At 32.0% G+C, this 17,980-nt stretch overlaps 1 protein-coding gene across 1 annotated transcript; it reads left to right on the forward strand.

Moving 5' to 3' along the window:
- The first annotated feature begins 8,028 nt into the window (after positions 1-8,028).
- LOC134281842 (heat shock 70 kDa protein 12B-like) lies at positions 8,029-14,381 on the forward strand. Its single transcript, XM_062764281.1, has 6 exons — positions 8,029-8,095; positions 8,318-9,188; positions 9,352-9,675; positions 10,721-10,942; positions 11,929-12,085; positions 13,735-14,381. The coding sequence occupies exons 2-6, from the start codon at positions 8,325-8,327 to the stop codon at positions 14,379-14,381; spliced, it is 2,214 nt and encodes a 737-aa protein (XP_062620265.1). The 5' UTR covers positions 8,029-8,095; positions 8,318-8,324.
- Positions 14,382-17,980: the final 3,599 nt, after the last annotated feature.

Genomic DNA, 17,980 nt, shown 5'->3' on the forward strand with positions numbered 1-17,980 from the left:
CTGAAACTATGCGGAAACCTTGCTGAAACTTGGCGTTGAAGTTTCCTGTATGGTTTCCGCAATGCGGAAACTATATAATAGTTTTAGCAAGTTTCAGTAGGGTTTCCGTATACTGAAACCATTAGGTTTGTTTCCTAATAGTTTCCGCAAAACGGAAACCAATGTAAAATTTAATGAAACGCCAATTTAACGATACGTTTTAGTTTCAGTAGGTTTCCGTTTCCGGAAACTATTAATTTCGATTCCATATGGTTTTCGCATGCTGAAACTGTACTGAAACTTTTTCTATTTCTTTTTTTCAAAAGGGTAGAAAAATCAACTGGTATGCATATGATCTTTTTACTATTGATTTCGATTCCATATGGTTTCCGCATGCTGAAACCGAACTGAAACTTTTTCTCTTTAATTTTTTTTCAAAAGGGTAGAAAAATCAACTCATATCATCCTTATATTTATTTATACATTAAAAAAATGGTTTTATTTTTAAATATCTAATAGTTCATATTTAGATTTTGAGATGTGCCTGCTCTGTGTAAACTTACACATACCGATATTTATATCAATGATAAGCATATTATACAAGATCCTTGCTTCATATTAAATGTATAAAAATTGTTTATTTCATATTGTGTCGGAATTCAAAAATATTATTTTTAAACAAAATCGATTCCTCTCACAAGGATTTTCTACATTACCCAACTCAATACTCCCCCTCGGGAATTGATTATTTTGAAAACATACATCATTTTCACAAAACTACGATTACGTTTCATGTAACGTTGTTTAAAAAGAAAATTAGTGTGTCTTCATGGTGCATGAAATACAGATAATTACGAGAGTGAACATAATCTGAGATAGAAAGGTTTGCATTTATATTCTTTATACATGTTTCTATATATATTTTCCTTTATGAATATCATTTCAATAATTTCAATTTGTTAACAATACATATTGACTAGGAAGCCCTTTTTACTATCCATATATATATATATATATATATATATATATATATATATATATATATATATATATATATATATATATATATATATATATATATATATATATATATATATATATATATATATATATATATATATATATATAGTTCAATAGTTACATGTACTAGTTATTTTTATAATAACATTGATTTAATATCTACATATGTGTATTTTTATTTCCGTCTTCGTAAAAACATTTTATTCGTAAGCCGCGGTTTTACAGCATTAAAGCGGCACAGTGACGCACAAAGGGGAAAATTGACAAATGTAGAATTTTCGCATGACCTCTGTAAATTTTGTTCAATTCCTAAAAGTATTCAGTTTCAGAAAATTACAGATTTCAGAACCTAAAAATTATATTTTTATGGGGAAAAATAAAAGTAAAAATAATTTTTGTCTGCCCCAGAACGAAAATATTGCAAAATACCCTGGTACTTCTTCCTCCCTATTTTACGCGTGCGCAGAAAAGTGTTGAATAAGTTTCCATAGTTACCATGGTCTCAGGTATCCTAGAATGAATGTAAGAAGACCAAAAAATTTGATTTAATCTTTTAAAAAAGTTGTTAGAACATATTTCTCACCTTTGCATGCTCCAGTTGAATTTTGTTTACAAGTTTAAGCTAAAAATAAGAGTTGCGTGACCTTGACATATACGAAACAACGAAACGGTAGATACAACCTTTGTTTTTCCGGCACTTATATTGTGCAGTCAATTCTTGCAGTTGAATTGTCATATCTTCGCTATATACTCATAATTTTCCTAAGTCTTTCTTTGTATGCTACAGATATCTTAAAATTAAGATATGATTTTGACTCACTGTGCCGCTTTAAAAATATTACAAGAAAACATGTCCTGAAAATTTGATGTCATGGTTCCCAGGATTTGCAGCATTTTATGTCAATCTAATTAAAATTAAATCTTCCATTTGTTTCCCAAATGTTTATTTACACGAGGAACTCTTATATGTTAAAAGTAAAAAAAAAAGTTAAAAGCGGGCCTGAGGGGTGGGGTCAAAACCACTAAAATTCATGCAATCTTTGAAAATCCCTTCTTTTCCCCTCCTGAACATCAAGCAGTCAAACTGTTGGTATGATTGTAATCAGCATTGAGTCCCCTACCATAATTATGAAATTCATGACCCCAGGGTCAGGGATTCTAGTATTAGGGTGGGTCTTATAGCTCTTTGGAATTAATCAAACCATTTAAGATGAAATAAAACCTATGAAAACATTTAGTAAATTTTGAAATGTGTGGCCCCAGGGTTAGTGGTCTGTGCAGGGTGGGGTACACAACTTGTGGTTATAAAATGGAATTGCATTGTATCTTTATTACTCTGATCTACCTTTGGGTATTTAGTAACCAAAGTAAGCATGTTAACTAAGTGTATAATTATGATAAACAAAGGTGCGTCTTTCAAAATTGTGAATTTCATGGCTTTTTGTTTAAATTATGAACCAAATTCAATTGAGTGGAAGTTAGGCCTAGAAAAAAATATATTTGTTTCCCCTTTCAGGCTGAAAAAATATAGGTAGATAGGTAGGTAATTATTTTTTTTTAAAACATTTTTTTTTTGCTTCTTGAATCAAAAAGTGTATAGAAGTAACATTAATGACGAAAGAAATGGTGTTTTCAAGCATTTCTGTGACTTAAAAGAAAGGTAACTCAAACTTCTTTCTGTCTTGAACATGTTGAAAAGCTTGCAAAGTTGGAAACTATAATTCCCTGGGTGAAATCTTGCACTCCATGGGACAAAAGCAGAAAAAAAATTTAGGGTCGGCACTATATATTAGGGTCGGTCGGGAAGAAACATATTTTTTTTTCTATGCTTTACATGATACTCAGGTGCCCTTTAAGGTCTGTGGGCCTCTAGTTGTTATTCAAATATCATGAATCATGGTCTAAGGGTCTAGGTTAGGGGTACAAAAAATATTTTGATGAACAAGTAAAATGAAGAAAAAAATCCTTAATTTACTCTGAAAATCTTATCAGAAACAAATCCATACATACATATTCAGTACATTTAAATACATTCAAGTTTGTTTATTTCATTATCCCTTGTCAAGTGTTTAAAAGAGGCAACTTTAATAAACTAATGAGATTTTACACTTGATAAATTTTTAGATTTTATTTTAAATCATTCTGATCAAAAATGCTGAAAATCTGAAATTAATCAAACAAAGGCTTGTGCTAGAACAGTTTTAGGAACTTTCAGTTTGTCAATCTTATTAAAATTAAATGTTAGATCTGCGCACATATTGGCTAAAATCTAATGGCATCCTGTAGAGTGTCACGTCAGACATTAAATTCTATTAACCAATCAAATACTCGAATGCAAAAATTATTGTATTTAATTTATTGGAATGAATAAGTCTAGAGTCTGAGTTGTTCCGTATTTGACATTTGACTTGACCTTCTATGAATGCTGTTAGATGTTGTGTAGCGAGTATGCAAGAGGATCTAACATGTTGTTTTATTTAGATTGGGATTTTGTTAAACTATATTTTTATATATTTTCAATAGGTTGAAGTAACTGACGAGCAGGTCAATCCATCTTGAACTTGAAGTGCAAGTGGGTCTTCAAAAATGTGGATCACTCAAGGACTTTTCTGTTGGTTGATGATAGACTACAAACTGAATATTTAACAAAGAAATCCACTTTGGTGCTTATTGGCTACTAATGATGTGAACTTGTGCATTTATTATACCAAGTACTTTTACATTTCCTTGATGATACTAGACTTGCATATACTGAATTCAGGTTTAGTTGATTGATTGCAGTTCTAAGTTCCTCTCGCAAGATTATATCTCTCATGTATGAGACATCATTAAATGCAGACATTTTCTCTGTCCTCCTGTTGTGACATGAGAGCTCGGATTTAGTTGTAAAAATATTTATGATGCAAGAGAAAATAAATGGCCAAGCCAATGTATGTAAATGTTGATAGCAACATTAAATATTCTTTGATAACTAGTGTGAGTGTGTTTTGTTTTTTCCAATATGAAAATTCAGGGGGAAAATGAGTTTTGGTTGAAGAGCTGGGCTAAATTGTATAATTTAATTTATAGTACAGTTTCTGTTGCGAAAACCTATGGTACACCATATGTATTTCAACCGTATACCCATACTGAAACCTTGCGTAAACCTCAAGTTTCAGTTGCGGAAACCTATGGTACACCATATGTATTCCAACCGTATACGCATACTGAAACCTTGCGTAAACCTCAAGTTTCAGCAAGTTTCAGTTGTGGAAACCTATGGTACACCATATGTATTTCAACCATATATGCATACTGAAACCTTGTGTATACCTCAAGTTTCAGTTGCGGAAACTATTTGGATTCGTGGACACCTTTGGTTTCCGCACTGCGGAAACTTGATGAAACTTGAAGTTTCCGCACTGAAACTTTGCGGAAACTATTAGTAACCTTAAGTTTCCGCAGAGTTTCAGTAGAGTTTCAGCCATGCGGAAACTGTATTTTTCATCCAGTGACTCAGTTTTGATTATTATTACAATTTTACCTTGCATTACATCTGCTCTAAAAATTAGCTTGAGGTTTTTCTAAGTTGTATTTTTTCTAAATTATTTTTTAAACTAAAATAAAAAATGTAATGTAGTTTTCTAAAACTAATTAAAGATTAATGAAACATTACGTTTTTAACTTCTATCATCGTTTAAAGTTTTTTTTCTGTGTACATACGGAGATTTCTGAAAATGTGTATTTTAATACGATTTACCGCTTAATCGGTCAGAACATATTGCGGTTCACCGATAAGCAATACTGCATTCGATTGCCATCCCTAGTTTTTAAATATCAACTCTGATTCACACTTGCCAATTATAGTTCAGCTTCATAAACAATGATTCACACTAATAAACTATAGTTAATTAAGAATTGTTAAATATAGTTTATGAATCTAAACACCTAATAACTGTTGTTTTCAAATATAATTTTTGCGACACAAATCGCCTAATTGCAGTAATTTTTATATGAAAAGGAATACATTTCTCTCTATTTTTTTTCATTAATTGTTCTGTAATTTTCTTTTTAATTCCCACTATTTTGGCTAAAACTTAATCTTAATAAAACACATTTACTTTTCATGTCAGCAACAATACACATGTATATATTAACAACTTAAAATAATCATTGCTTTGAATAGCAAAATATGTTATAGTGCTATGTCCAGGATAAACTGCTCTAATTTGTCATCACAGCCGTCGTGCTCTGTTCAGTCAGATATAACAAGATTTTTTTTTCTCTATTTACAATTATTTATCTGTAAATGAAATCAATATAAACAATATTTACAACATATTTTTACAACTATTATTTACAATATATAGAACTTAAAGTCTCTTTTAATCCTCAATATCATCCTAGTGTTGGCTCAGAATCACGTCCACACAGACACGCCCCGTTTCACGACGGACTCCCACCAAGTGGCTCCCAGTGGGTATCCCTGTCTGGTCGCCAACAAACACATGGCTAGATTATAATTGGATTACATCAGAAACCTTTAAATTAAATAAAATTTTTGAGTCACAGGTTACGTATACAAAAAGAAAAAAAACTCAAGTCAACATTGACTACAACTGCACTAACGGCACACCACATATTCAGTATCGGTATTTCTAACCAAACACTGTCAAATTTAAAAGCAACATTAAGAATAGAAAATTTTTTGACAAAATTGGTTTTAACAATTAAACCCACAACACCGTTCTTTATATGTACATTGCACAAAAATAGAACAATAAACGCATGAGTAACTCTACCCAGCAAACCCTGTATACGTAAATGGTTACAAAAACATTATACTTAACTCAAATTCTGAAATAGTAAGTTCTACGTTTTAAATGTAATACTCAAAAACTTACATATATAAAAAATAACAAACTTACCCCTTATGGAGGAATGGTTACCGTTGAAATAGTATTTATCAACTCATCTTGGACTGTACGTCAAGCATGTAAAATCTATGAAAACGTGGTCCCCGGCTACTTGGTCAGCTATGCAGCGATTTAAATACCTTCTATACAATAGGCCGTAACTGACCAATGCCAACAATTCTAAATTTGAGGTTCAATAAGGTAACAATATAAAGAGGTCCAGTAAAGGGTAAATAAAATAAAACATAAACATAATCATAATGTCAAAACAATTAAGATAAATTATTGATTGTGACAATGTATAATTTGAAAAATTTTGTTAACCATAGGTTCCATCGTAAACTATGGTTTCTATGGTTTCAAAGAAAATTGTGCATCTCAAATACAAGATAATTGAATTTGTGTTCCTAAGCTGATTTTCTGAAACGTAAAATTATGTTTATCGCATTTTTGTGCATTTGGCGCTTTGAATGCCCATAAACTATACTTTACAAACCCTGAAATATAGCTAGGAGTTGTAAACAATAGCAGGAGTGATCAAAAGTTAGCGAACTAAATAAATTACTTCCATAAAAGAAAAGGAAATAGGTTTCATTGTTTATTATTTTATAAGTATTCCTATCCAATGTAAATGTACATCTGTCACAATTCTGTCCATGGACGATTAAGGTGTCCGGCCAGGCGGTTACTTGACATGCTGTAAAGCGTTCTGTTAACAGAAACTAAAATAATTTTCTGAACTTATACTTCATACCATGCTAGATACATGTACTTTTTATAACAAAAACGGTCCATATGTTAGAAAAGGCCATATCTTGGCAAGAGTATGGGAAGATAAGGATATATTTTTCAAAAGATGAGCATGGTGACCATTACAGCACTAGTCCTCAGTCTTGGGAGCTTCGGTTATCCTAGGTGGATAAAGTTTGAGCGCTTTTTTTTGGTCATTTCTTATATGTTTTAAGTCTGAGGTAAACAATATTTTGGAGATTTAATAATTATATCATTGTTAAAATATCCAGCTGTTTTTTCCAACTACGATTGGGCGATTTTTCATGTTATATTGCTCAATTAAGGACATTTATCTCTGCTCCCTAGTTTGCTTTCACTGGGCTACGGAACAAATAGCATTTTCAAGCATTTCCCATCTTTCACTAAAACAAATAATCCAATGAATGACTAAATTTCTGGTAATTCTTTTATCTTAATAAATCTTGATCAAATTATCATATTCCACTGCAAATGAACTTCCAAAAGAAACGTTGAACTTTACAGCCACCGACCGTTGCATGAGTACGACAGAGGCAAACATGTTTTGTAATAAGTAACCTACATATTGAGTCATTGGGACGCTTTAAACATGGAGCAAAACGTTACATACCATTTTTTATTTACAGAACATATGTTTGACTATATGTGTCAAATTTCGGTCTGATCTGAACAGTAGTTTTTCAAATACAGAGATAGTTCGTGAACCTTTTCATCATCCCTCGTAATTTACAAATCGTGAAACTATATTGATCATTAAACCAATATTTTGCAGTAGCAAATGATTATTTTCAATATTACTTATAGTTTACGCTTGTGAAACATAGATTTTGGCGTAAACTATAGTTTACAGATGTGAAATAAAGATTATAATTGTTAACTGTAAACTATAAACAGTCGATAAACCTGATTTAAATATAACTAAGATTAGCTCCTTTCTGTAAATATCCTTATCTTTTATACACTGTATGACATTGTACATTTGAATTTTTAAGAGATTAAGATCAGTGACCGTTTAAACGCTTAAGCAGATTATGATTTTACTCAAAAAATAAAATTTATTTCCTCTTCATGCCTTAAATTCTGGTTTATTTGAACAATTCACCAATAGAAACTGTTCAAATATATGTGATATTAATTAGTGACCCATGATAACAACCTCATAATCTAAAACGAAGGTGTAACGTTTAATAAATTTTACAATAAAAATCTAGCTATCTATTAAAAGCAACTCTTTATTTGAACACAACATTTAATGATTCTTTAATGCCCCACATTTTCGCCTCATTCTATAAGACCAAACTTCGGTGAATGCAAGAGTTTAACACAAGAATAATAATACAACAAAAGAAAGATAACTCTCTTAAGATTGCTTTGTAACAAGATATAAGGACGGCCATTGGTGGACAGAAAAGAAAGTACTCTATTGCAAGGTATTCTTTTACAGTCTCATTTTCTTTACTAGATGTATATAATTTATATAGCCTATTAGATGCTTAAATAAATCAATATGAAATTATTTATGAGATTGGTAAATATATATTAACCTCTTTTAAATTACTTTCGTTTTCGCAGACATTAAAAAAATCGATAAACAATATAAATCGACAAACAAAGTAAGGAATAAATGTTCATGTGTACTTCTAACTTTTTAGGTTTATTATGGATTCTCGCACGAGTGTACAAGATGTAATCCGATGTGACCTTTGTGGAACAGTTGAAGTACAGAAGTACTGTGATTTCTGTCATGTCAATCTATGTATTCCTTGCATAGGAAAACATATCTCTGATGACTATGACAAACATAAAGTTGTCACATTCCGACAAAAAAAGTCAACTTTAATTTTTCGTAAGTGTACAGCACATCAAACAAGAGACTGTGAGTTTCTCTGTAAAACGTGCAAAACCTCTGTGTGCTCTCTGTGTAATATATCTGATACACATAGGGGGCATGTAGTTTCATCTCTTTCTGATCTCTTTTATTCAAAACGGAAAGAAATTAAGAAAGATACTGATGAATTAGAAAACTCAATTTCTCCAAGGTATGCAGAAATTGCAAATGAAATAGAAAACCAGATAGCTAACTTAGATGGGGAATATGGAAATCTTACAACAACGTTGATCAAATGTGGAGAAGAATGGCACAGAGCAGTTGACTTAATTGTCGAAAAATTAAGAATTGAAATAGAAAAGGTAAAAACGAAACATGAGAGTATTCTGAAGGAGCATTTGAGTGAAATTGAACAGATACAGACTCTTATTGAACAAACACTTCTAAATCTTACTCAAATTGAAGATTCAAATGAAGTGTCTTTGACCATGGAATACAACTCACGAACCAAGGAATTCAGCAAACTACCTCCAAAACTTCAAATATCACTACCAACCTTTAGTTCAAGGACAATAGACACAGAACAGTTTTACAAGCTGTTTGGATATCTAACAAAATTATCCGTCACAACAGAGGAAAATGGCTACGAAGTGAAGAAACCAAAGATATCAACAAAAGAGATGATGGAGGCACAGGTAAGTGATATTCCTTTAACACATCGATCACATTATTTGTACCCACAAACATTGATATTTTGTTAGATTGGGGTCTCTTTCCTCTTATTTACTGTATTAATTCTCTGGACAAATCGGTTTTTGGTTAAGAAACTTAATCAATAGATGTATTTTATGCTTTCAGACTTGGGACACAGAGAACAAGCCCTTTACCAATAAGCTGCTGGTGGCCGCCATTGACTTAGGTACCACCTACAGCGGCCTTGCATTGTCCTTTACACATGAATACGAAAAGGACCCTTTGAAGGTCAGAAATAACATCTGGTTAGCAGGCTGCACGAGTCTGGTGTCCCTAAAGACCCCCACCTGTGTTCTGTTCAATAAAGACAAAGTGTTCGACGCGTTTGGTTATGAAGCGGAGGATAAATATGCAGAACTGGCAGAGGAAGAGGAACATGAAGAGTGGTATTACTTCAAGAGGTTCAATATGTCTCTCTATAACAAAGAGGCAAGTTCATCTCTTAAAAAATGTTTACTCTGAAAAATCAAATAATTATTTGTAAAGTCAGGATTATTGATTGGTAATTGCTCCGTTTACAATAACGTAATTTATCGGGTATTCTAGCATTTTCTATCAGCACTCTATTAGATGAGAAAGCCTGAACTAACTTCTACTTGGTTTTGTCCCATGCTGATTTTTCAATTCTGAGATACAACCCAGGTTTAAGTAAACATGGGAAAGGCAGTTAAAGATAATTAGAATAGATATGTTTGAGGAAAGAATGGAGGCGTACAAGCCGAGGACAATTCCCCGCCCTGAGAAAAGATATTTATCAATTTTATTAGTTCATGAAAGCATTATTATTTTAAATTTATATGGTTTTTATCATCCTTTACACATTTAATTATATATTTCATGGTTTTGATATTTTATTATTAGATAATCTATGTTTCACTGATGTTTTTAAGATATTTGAAAACAAAAAAGTAAATTCTTCCGGTATGATTCGAACTCTCTCCAAAGGACAGAGTTTGGCGCAAGACCAACTGTGTTTATCACTACGTTACGTTGAAGGGTATATTTTTCAAAAAAGTTATTTTTTTTTTATATAATTGGATTTATAATCCTTTTTTTTGACAAACGAAATAGAATGTACATTTATGTTTCCATCATTTATGCGTTAACGAAGAATGGAGACTTGAACCATTCATGTTCAAAAGTCATTTTTTATGGCTCTATCAAACTCATGTTCTACTAAATATGCTTAACTGTCAACTTTGAAATAAAATTTCTCAAATTATAAATCGTTCAGTGAAATAAAATAATATAATGTTTTGAAGATGACAATACTGAGAACATGATTTTAGAAAAAATCTTACTTTTCCATGAATGTTGAAAATTTAGAAACATATTTTCTCAGCGCGGGGCATTGTATACGCCTTATATGTCCTCTTTCTTTGTATAATGTAATAAGCTTCGATTTAACATTGAACCTTTTAAATTAGGAGACTGTATGTTTTCAAAATTCTAACGATGTACGTATTTCTCACAGGAACCACTTTCAAAAGCAGTAGAAATAAAATCTATAGACGGGAAGGAGATGATGGCTTTAGCTGTGTTTTCTGCGGCCATTAAATTCTTCAAGGGTCACCTACTGTATTCTCTAAAAAAAGAAGAAGCAGGGATCAGGGAAACTGATATAGGATGGGTCTTAACAGTTCCCGCTATCTTGGACGATCCTGCCAGACAGTTTATGAGAGAGGCGGCAGTTAGGGTACATGTATAAGCTATGAATTAGTCTAGAGATATCAGCAACTTCAATTAGAGTTTTTATGTACATAAAGCCTATTTAGGACCCTTTTAAAATATATATTTGAATGTCATATAATGAGTTGTCGAATTTGTTCCAACAGATGAAATTTGGAATTTCAAATTTCTTTGAACTCTTTAAAATGAATTTGACGAATTCGTTAAAACAAATTCGAGAATTTATTATAGCCAATTCAATTCGTTTAAGCTATTTGTAATAACAAATTAAATACACTAAAAACAAATTCTAATATTTGTTATAACAAATCATATTCGCTAATAGAGAAGTTTGTTACAAATTTCTTAACTCGTTATTTATAAATAAATTAAATCAAATTACAACAATATCGACAATTTATGATATCGTATTCAGATTTTTTTGATAGCTCCTCAAAAGGCTTCCGTAGTATGGATAGATGATACAAACAATTTCTTTTAGGATGAAACTTATAATCCGTAACAGCTTTAGACAGCTTTAACAGCTTTGTAAAAATCAATCTACTTGATTTTTTCTGATTTTTTAAAAAAAATCATTTTGTTTTTCCATATCGAATTCACCTGGCTTTTTTGAAAAAAAGTTTATATTACACTTCAAGCACCACGCTAACATATTCTGAAATTTGTTTTCATCTGAAAACCTTTACTGTGTATGTTTGTCTATGTTTGTAATGTTAATGCAGTATTATGAGTAATTTTTCATTTTCCAAATCTAAGGAGATAAAAAAATTCAAAGAATTATTTTCTTTCTTAAACAGTGACATGATATTTTGACTTCTCTAAAGAAAAAAACATGTGTTTGTATTATTTGTCCTTGAATGGGGCTTACAGTTTTTCAAACTTAACCTGTATATTTAAAGTTTTAATTGAGACTGCAGTATAAAAAAATCTTTTGAAATATATAAATTTTGTTTAAGGCTTGTTTACAAATATAAGATTTTAATTTGTTTTTAGGCTGGAATATCCAGGGACCAGTTACTGATAGCACCGGAGCCTGGGGTGGCCTTGCTATACTGTAAACATCTCCCCGTAGAGAAACTACATTCTAAGGGTGGCGTCCAGGGATCAGAGATCTTCGAGGGAAGCAAATACCTAGTTCTGGATTGTGGAGGTAAGCTTTAGTTTTGAATGCCCTTAGGTATAGCTCACCTCTCATATTATTATTTAACATGTCCTTATCAGAAAACACTCTCTCTAACAAGTCAGGTGTTTCTAAAAATACTTACCATTATCCTAGCGTTTGTTAATATCAAAGTAAAGGATTTCTTTTTTTTCTTTTTTAAATTAATATTGCTTTGCAAAATTGCTGAAATAACTTTATTCTATCCAGTCAGCTGCTATGTTCTCTGAAAGAAAAAAATAAAACAATAATTTGATAAGGCTAAGCATGCATTTACAGTAAAAACTCTTTATCTCAAACTCAATAATAAGTCAAAATTACACAATATTGTATGAAAAAATTTAAAGATACGAGTAAGTAAAATAAGTAAAAAAAAATACTATCGGTAAACATGTAAGGAAGAAATTAAACTCTATGAAAAAAATATGTATTTGTACTGTAAATAAATCAAATTGAAATCTAACAGAATCATTACATGCATTTTTTCGTTCGCATTAAAAAATACGAAAATAAAACTTTTAAATGTCAATGAAAGACATAATCAAATATTAAAATGAAAATGTATAAAAATATACAATCAAGTTATGGTACCAATGAAAAATATGAAATTAAAACTTTATTGAGGCCACTAATAATGCAAACACACTTTCAGCTAATCAAATATTAAGATTATATTTTTGAAATGATATGGCAAATAAATAAATACAAATAAAATTAAATATCATTAAATCAAATACAGGTACGAATAAAGCTTAGATTGCATGATATACATGTAAACAGGCCATTTTATAGTCCGTTAGACCAAGTATTACACGGGACAGTGTGCTCGCAATAAAAGCATTCTCGTGAATATACCGGGTATGTAAAACTTAAGGAAGTTCTAAACACTGATAATGCTTCTTGGATGTAGAGAAAAATATATCTTATAAAGGTGCGCATATTGGAACTATTTAGTTAATTTCAGCATAGGATACCGTCCTTTTTTTCGCAGGAAAAATGTTCAAAGACAATAGATTTTTCGTGAATAGAAATCACTGTTGTTTATCTAAATAGGGGAAAAATGGGGGAAAATAACCCATTTACTAAATCCTGGTCTAATATGATTCTAAGATTCTTTTAACGCATTAAAATTATGTAATTAACTGTAAATAACCATTTTTTTCTATTTCACTTTGAAGGGGATATCACACTAAACCCATCTACCCTATAAATATAACTTTTTAATGAGCAGTGTTTAGAGCTTCTTTAAAATTATATATAAAGTAGTTAACAAAAATCGTGCTTTTTTCTTTCAAATTCTGCTAGTAAATAGATGCTGTCTACCTCGCGAATAAAAAGTGTCGGGAAAATTGATCAACAGTAAGCTACAGTATTCACATTTTCCAAACATGCAAAAATGTTTTTACCATTATATTGATTTTGTTTATCAGTATTAGATAAAAATTAATTCATTAATAATTTCATAACATGTTTACTCAAATGAATTTTAACTTGATGCTTATTATACATTATTTTAAAAGCCCCTTGCATTTTTAAATACCTTCATAAAAATTTTTTAAGTGCAAATGGACAATCAATAAACGTATTGAAATTTTGAGAGATATATTTGGGAGTTTTCGAAACACTTCTGTATTTTAAAGGAGGAACAGTAGATATCACCGTTTATGAATTACAACCTGATCTCAGCCTAATGGAACTGTACAGAGCTGGTGGAAGGACATGTGGAGGGACTCAGGTAGATGAGGCCTTCAAACAAATGCTGATCAAAATAGTAACAGCCCCCATCCTCGTTGAGTTTTCCCGCTCACATACAGCTGATTATGTGAATATGTATCGAGAATTCGAAATTAAGAAGCGTTCCTTTAAAGGTGACGCACAGGGCAAGGTCACCCTAAAAATTCCAATATCCCTGTTGGAAACTTTCGAAGAGAATACAGGGGAATATATAAAAGAGGCAATAGAGAAAAGCAAGTATTCAGGAAAAATCACATTGGTAGGGGACAGATGCAGAATAACAGCAGAAGTGATGAAGAGCTTGTTTGAAGTGGCAGGAGATCAAATTGTGGATCATGTTAGAGACCTATTAAAGAAATCGGAGATCTTAGGAATCAACAACATTATAATGGTCGGAGGATTTTCCGAGTCACCAATTCTACAGGACATGATCAAGCAATCTTTTCCAGATATGAGAGTTATTATTCCCCCCGAGCCAGGGCTTGCAGTTCTCAAAGGGGCGGTGCTGTTTGGACACAAACCTGTCACAATTTCTTCTCGCATTTCCAAATAAAGCTAAAACTACAGTCTACCTTTATCCAAGCATACGAATAGCTGAATAGAAAAAAAAACTATTCTGAAATATGAATGAAGATATATGTCATCAAATTAAGTCAGTTTTAAAGACACAAGTTTTCGCATTTTCACAAAGGGACAGTGCTGTTTGGACAAAAATTTGTCACCAATTGTTCTGGCATCGCGAATTTAAGATTCTACAGTCAACTTTAATCCAAGTTTTCGAACAACTGAAAAGGAAAAGACATACTGAAATCTCACTGAAATGTCATAGAAATAAACCTGTATTATAGTCATACGTTTTAGCATTTTTTGTACTTTTTTTTTTACGAATTTCGAACCTTGAACAGGAGGAACCCTAAAAGTAGGGTTTTTAAAACAGTTGTTTAAAAAATATGATTTAACAAATATTGTCTATAAATTTTATTTCTAAGTTTGCTTAATGACATAAAGAAATTTTATCACGTCATTAGTCATTTTACGTTTTAACAAGAGGCCCACGGTCCTTATAGGTCACCTGAGTATATGTAACAACTTTCCAACAATTGAATTTGGTTTGTGTTTTAAACCAGAGGCCATGAAATTCTGAAAGTTTGGAAAGAAGCATCATTGCTTATCATAATAATAAACTAAGCATGCTTGCTTACTCTATTTACTTAAGACCCAGAGGTAGATAAGAATAACAAAGAGAAAATGCACTTCCACTTTATAACCAGTTGTGCACCCCAAAGTAACCACTGACCCTGGGGCCAAATATTTAAAAAATTTGAAAATTTTATCATAAATTTCATTTCATCATAAATGATTGATTAATACCAAAGAGCCGATGTCAAAGCATTCATTCACTATGTACCCACCCCCTCCTCAATTTAGGAAATTAACCATTTTGCTATATGCACCTTCCTTCATCCTAAATATATAAACTTGGATCATAAGCATAATACCCAAAGTAAAGAAAACGATTTTCAAAGAATAAATGTATTTTCAATATATAATCAAAAGAACCCCCCCCCCTTACACCAAATGGCAAAAACCCTGAAACAAGGGTCAAGAAATTCACAAATTTGAATGAGGCATTATAACTATATATTAAGTTAGTTTATTTCATACCCAGGAATAGAGAAAACAACGTTGAAAGAATTAATGCATTTTCACAATATGATCAATAGTGCCCCGCCCTAACACCAGAACCCCTGACCCTGGGGCCATAAAATTCACAATTTTGGAAGAGGCACTCCTGCTCATAATAACTATAATTACTTAGTTTATTTCATACCCAGGAGCAGAGAAGAAGATTTTCAAAGATTTAACGCATTTTCACTATGTAATCAATAGAGCCCCGTCCTAGCACCAGAACCCCTGACCCTGGGGTCATAAAATTCACAATTTTGAAAGATGCACTCTTGCTCATAATAACTATATATTTAATTAGTTTATTTTATACCCAGGAGCAGAGAAGAAGATTTTTAAAGATTTAATGCATTGTCAGTATACAATCAATAGAGCCCCACCCTAGCACTAGAACCCTGACCCTGGGGTCATGAATTTCACAATTTTAGCAGAGGACTCAATGTTCATTACATTCACACCAACAGTTTGCCTGATGTCCAGGAGTAAAGAAGAAGATTTTTAAACATTTCATTAATTTTAGTGATTTTGGCCCCACCCCTCAGGCCCCCCCGGGGGGGGCACCATCAAAATCACAATTTTTGTTCCCCTTCAACCATAGATGCTGTATACTAAATTTGTTTGAAATTGGTTCTGTGGTATCAAAGAAGAAGCTGAAAATGTTCAAATGTTAACACACGACGGACGACGGACGTCGCACGACGCATGATGACGGACGAAAACGGATAGCAATAGGTCACCTGAGCGACTCAGGTGACCTACAAATTAATGATCCCTCTCTCGGTAGTAAACGAAACGAAACAAGTGCCGTTAACATAAAAGTAAAGAGTAAAATTTCCAAGTATGAAACAGATGTTTCAGACTGTGATATCTTTCAACTCAAGCTCACCAGGATATATCGTATCGGCATAGGAATGGAAATTAACATTGCTAAATGACAATACGTCGTCGATATATCTAAATGTCGAGTTGAAAGCCACAGCAGGTGTTCTCTTCTTTTCACGCATAAGATTTTGCACTTAAATTCTGCTTCATATGAATACAAAAATAGGTCTGCTAATAATGGAGCGCAATTGGTACCCATGGGAATACAATAGATTGTTGGAAGACCTGGTCTCCAAAACCCACATAAATTTTGTCAATCAGAAACTGAAGCATTTTCTTATGTAAACTTCAGAGTACCTGTGTGTGCAATCAAGAATGTGTTTTTAACAAAATAATTTTGAAAATGGCCAATGATCAGGTTAGTAGATCCGTGATTTTCATTTCAATTGAAAAGGCAGCTTACAATGACATCAAAGAGGCTGGACTTTAATTAATCGTGGGGAATGGTTGTACTTTTTTAAGCTGTTGATTTTGGTAAAATCTTGTGATTTCAAATTTTCCAAAAGTTCTTTTGAATTTTTTAGTATTCACATCTGATTCACATAAATTCTCGAATTTAGTATCCCTACGAGAAAGATAAATGCACTGATGAACGCCAGGTACAGGAGAATCAATATTGTAACATATACGTATGGGAGACAATGGGAATCTTTATATTCGCTTTTGAGGGTATCGTTATTTAAGGAATCATTGTCTAGTTAGTATAGTATGCCAGGGCATCAACGCTAGTGGGAAACATGGGATAATTTGCATAACGGTCGAAGGATTCCTTATATTTTCATTTCATTAGACTTTAAAAATGTAGACATAGTATTAAATGACACAAGGACTTCCGTGGCAATTTCAATAGTCCTCGCCCACTGACGTCAAACATATAGGCAGCCGAACGAGATTTACATGCATATTTGGCCTCCTTAGCGTCAGACACAGAGACAGATGCGCACGAGATTTGCATTCATATTAGGCCACCTTAGCTCCTGACATGTTGACCTGCCTAATTTACATTCCGGCAGATTTATCAAGAAATAAACCCGACAACTTTCAAAGAGTTATCACAAACAAAAAAAATTAGAAATGAAAATATATGGATATCAATAACTCATGAATTATGCAGTCAAAATGACATAATAAAATTTAAATAACGTTACAATACTGGAAAATTCCTAAAAAATATTATAGTTTTAAGGATGTAACCGGAATTCCAAAGGATGTGATACTGGCAATATTTTGAAATCAATGTTCTTTAGTTGTTCTTTAGTTGTTCAAAAACAATGATTTAACAAATAATGCATGTATACTTTGGCCTAGAGGAGCTGATTTACTTGACACTTACAACATTTTTGTGACGTCATCTTTTGTTAAACCTGGTGCAATAAATTTGTTATTGACCTGCATCCCGTCCAATAAGTTACCTGTATGTGTCCAATAAGATTCAACTTATTGGACAAGTACAGGTAACATTCAAATGAGAACAAAGGGCGAGGCGAATAAGTAAACAGCACTTAAAAGAAATTGACACATCAAACAATTTAATATGAACAATGTAGGAAATTAGTAGCGTTAAATGTTAATATTACATAAAAT

The sequence above is a fragment of the Saccostrea cucullata genome, unplaced genomic scaffold, assembly GCF_032062105.1.
Source record: "Saccostrea cucullata isolate Sc308-1 unplaced genomic scaffold, CSIRO_AGI_Scuc_v1 ctg897, whole genome shotgun sequence".
NCBI classification, from domain to species: Eukaryota; Metazoa; Mollusca; class Bivalvia; order Ostreida; family Ostreidae; genus Saccostrea; species Saccostrea cuccullata.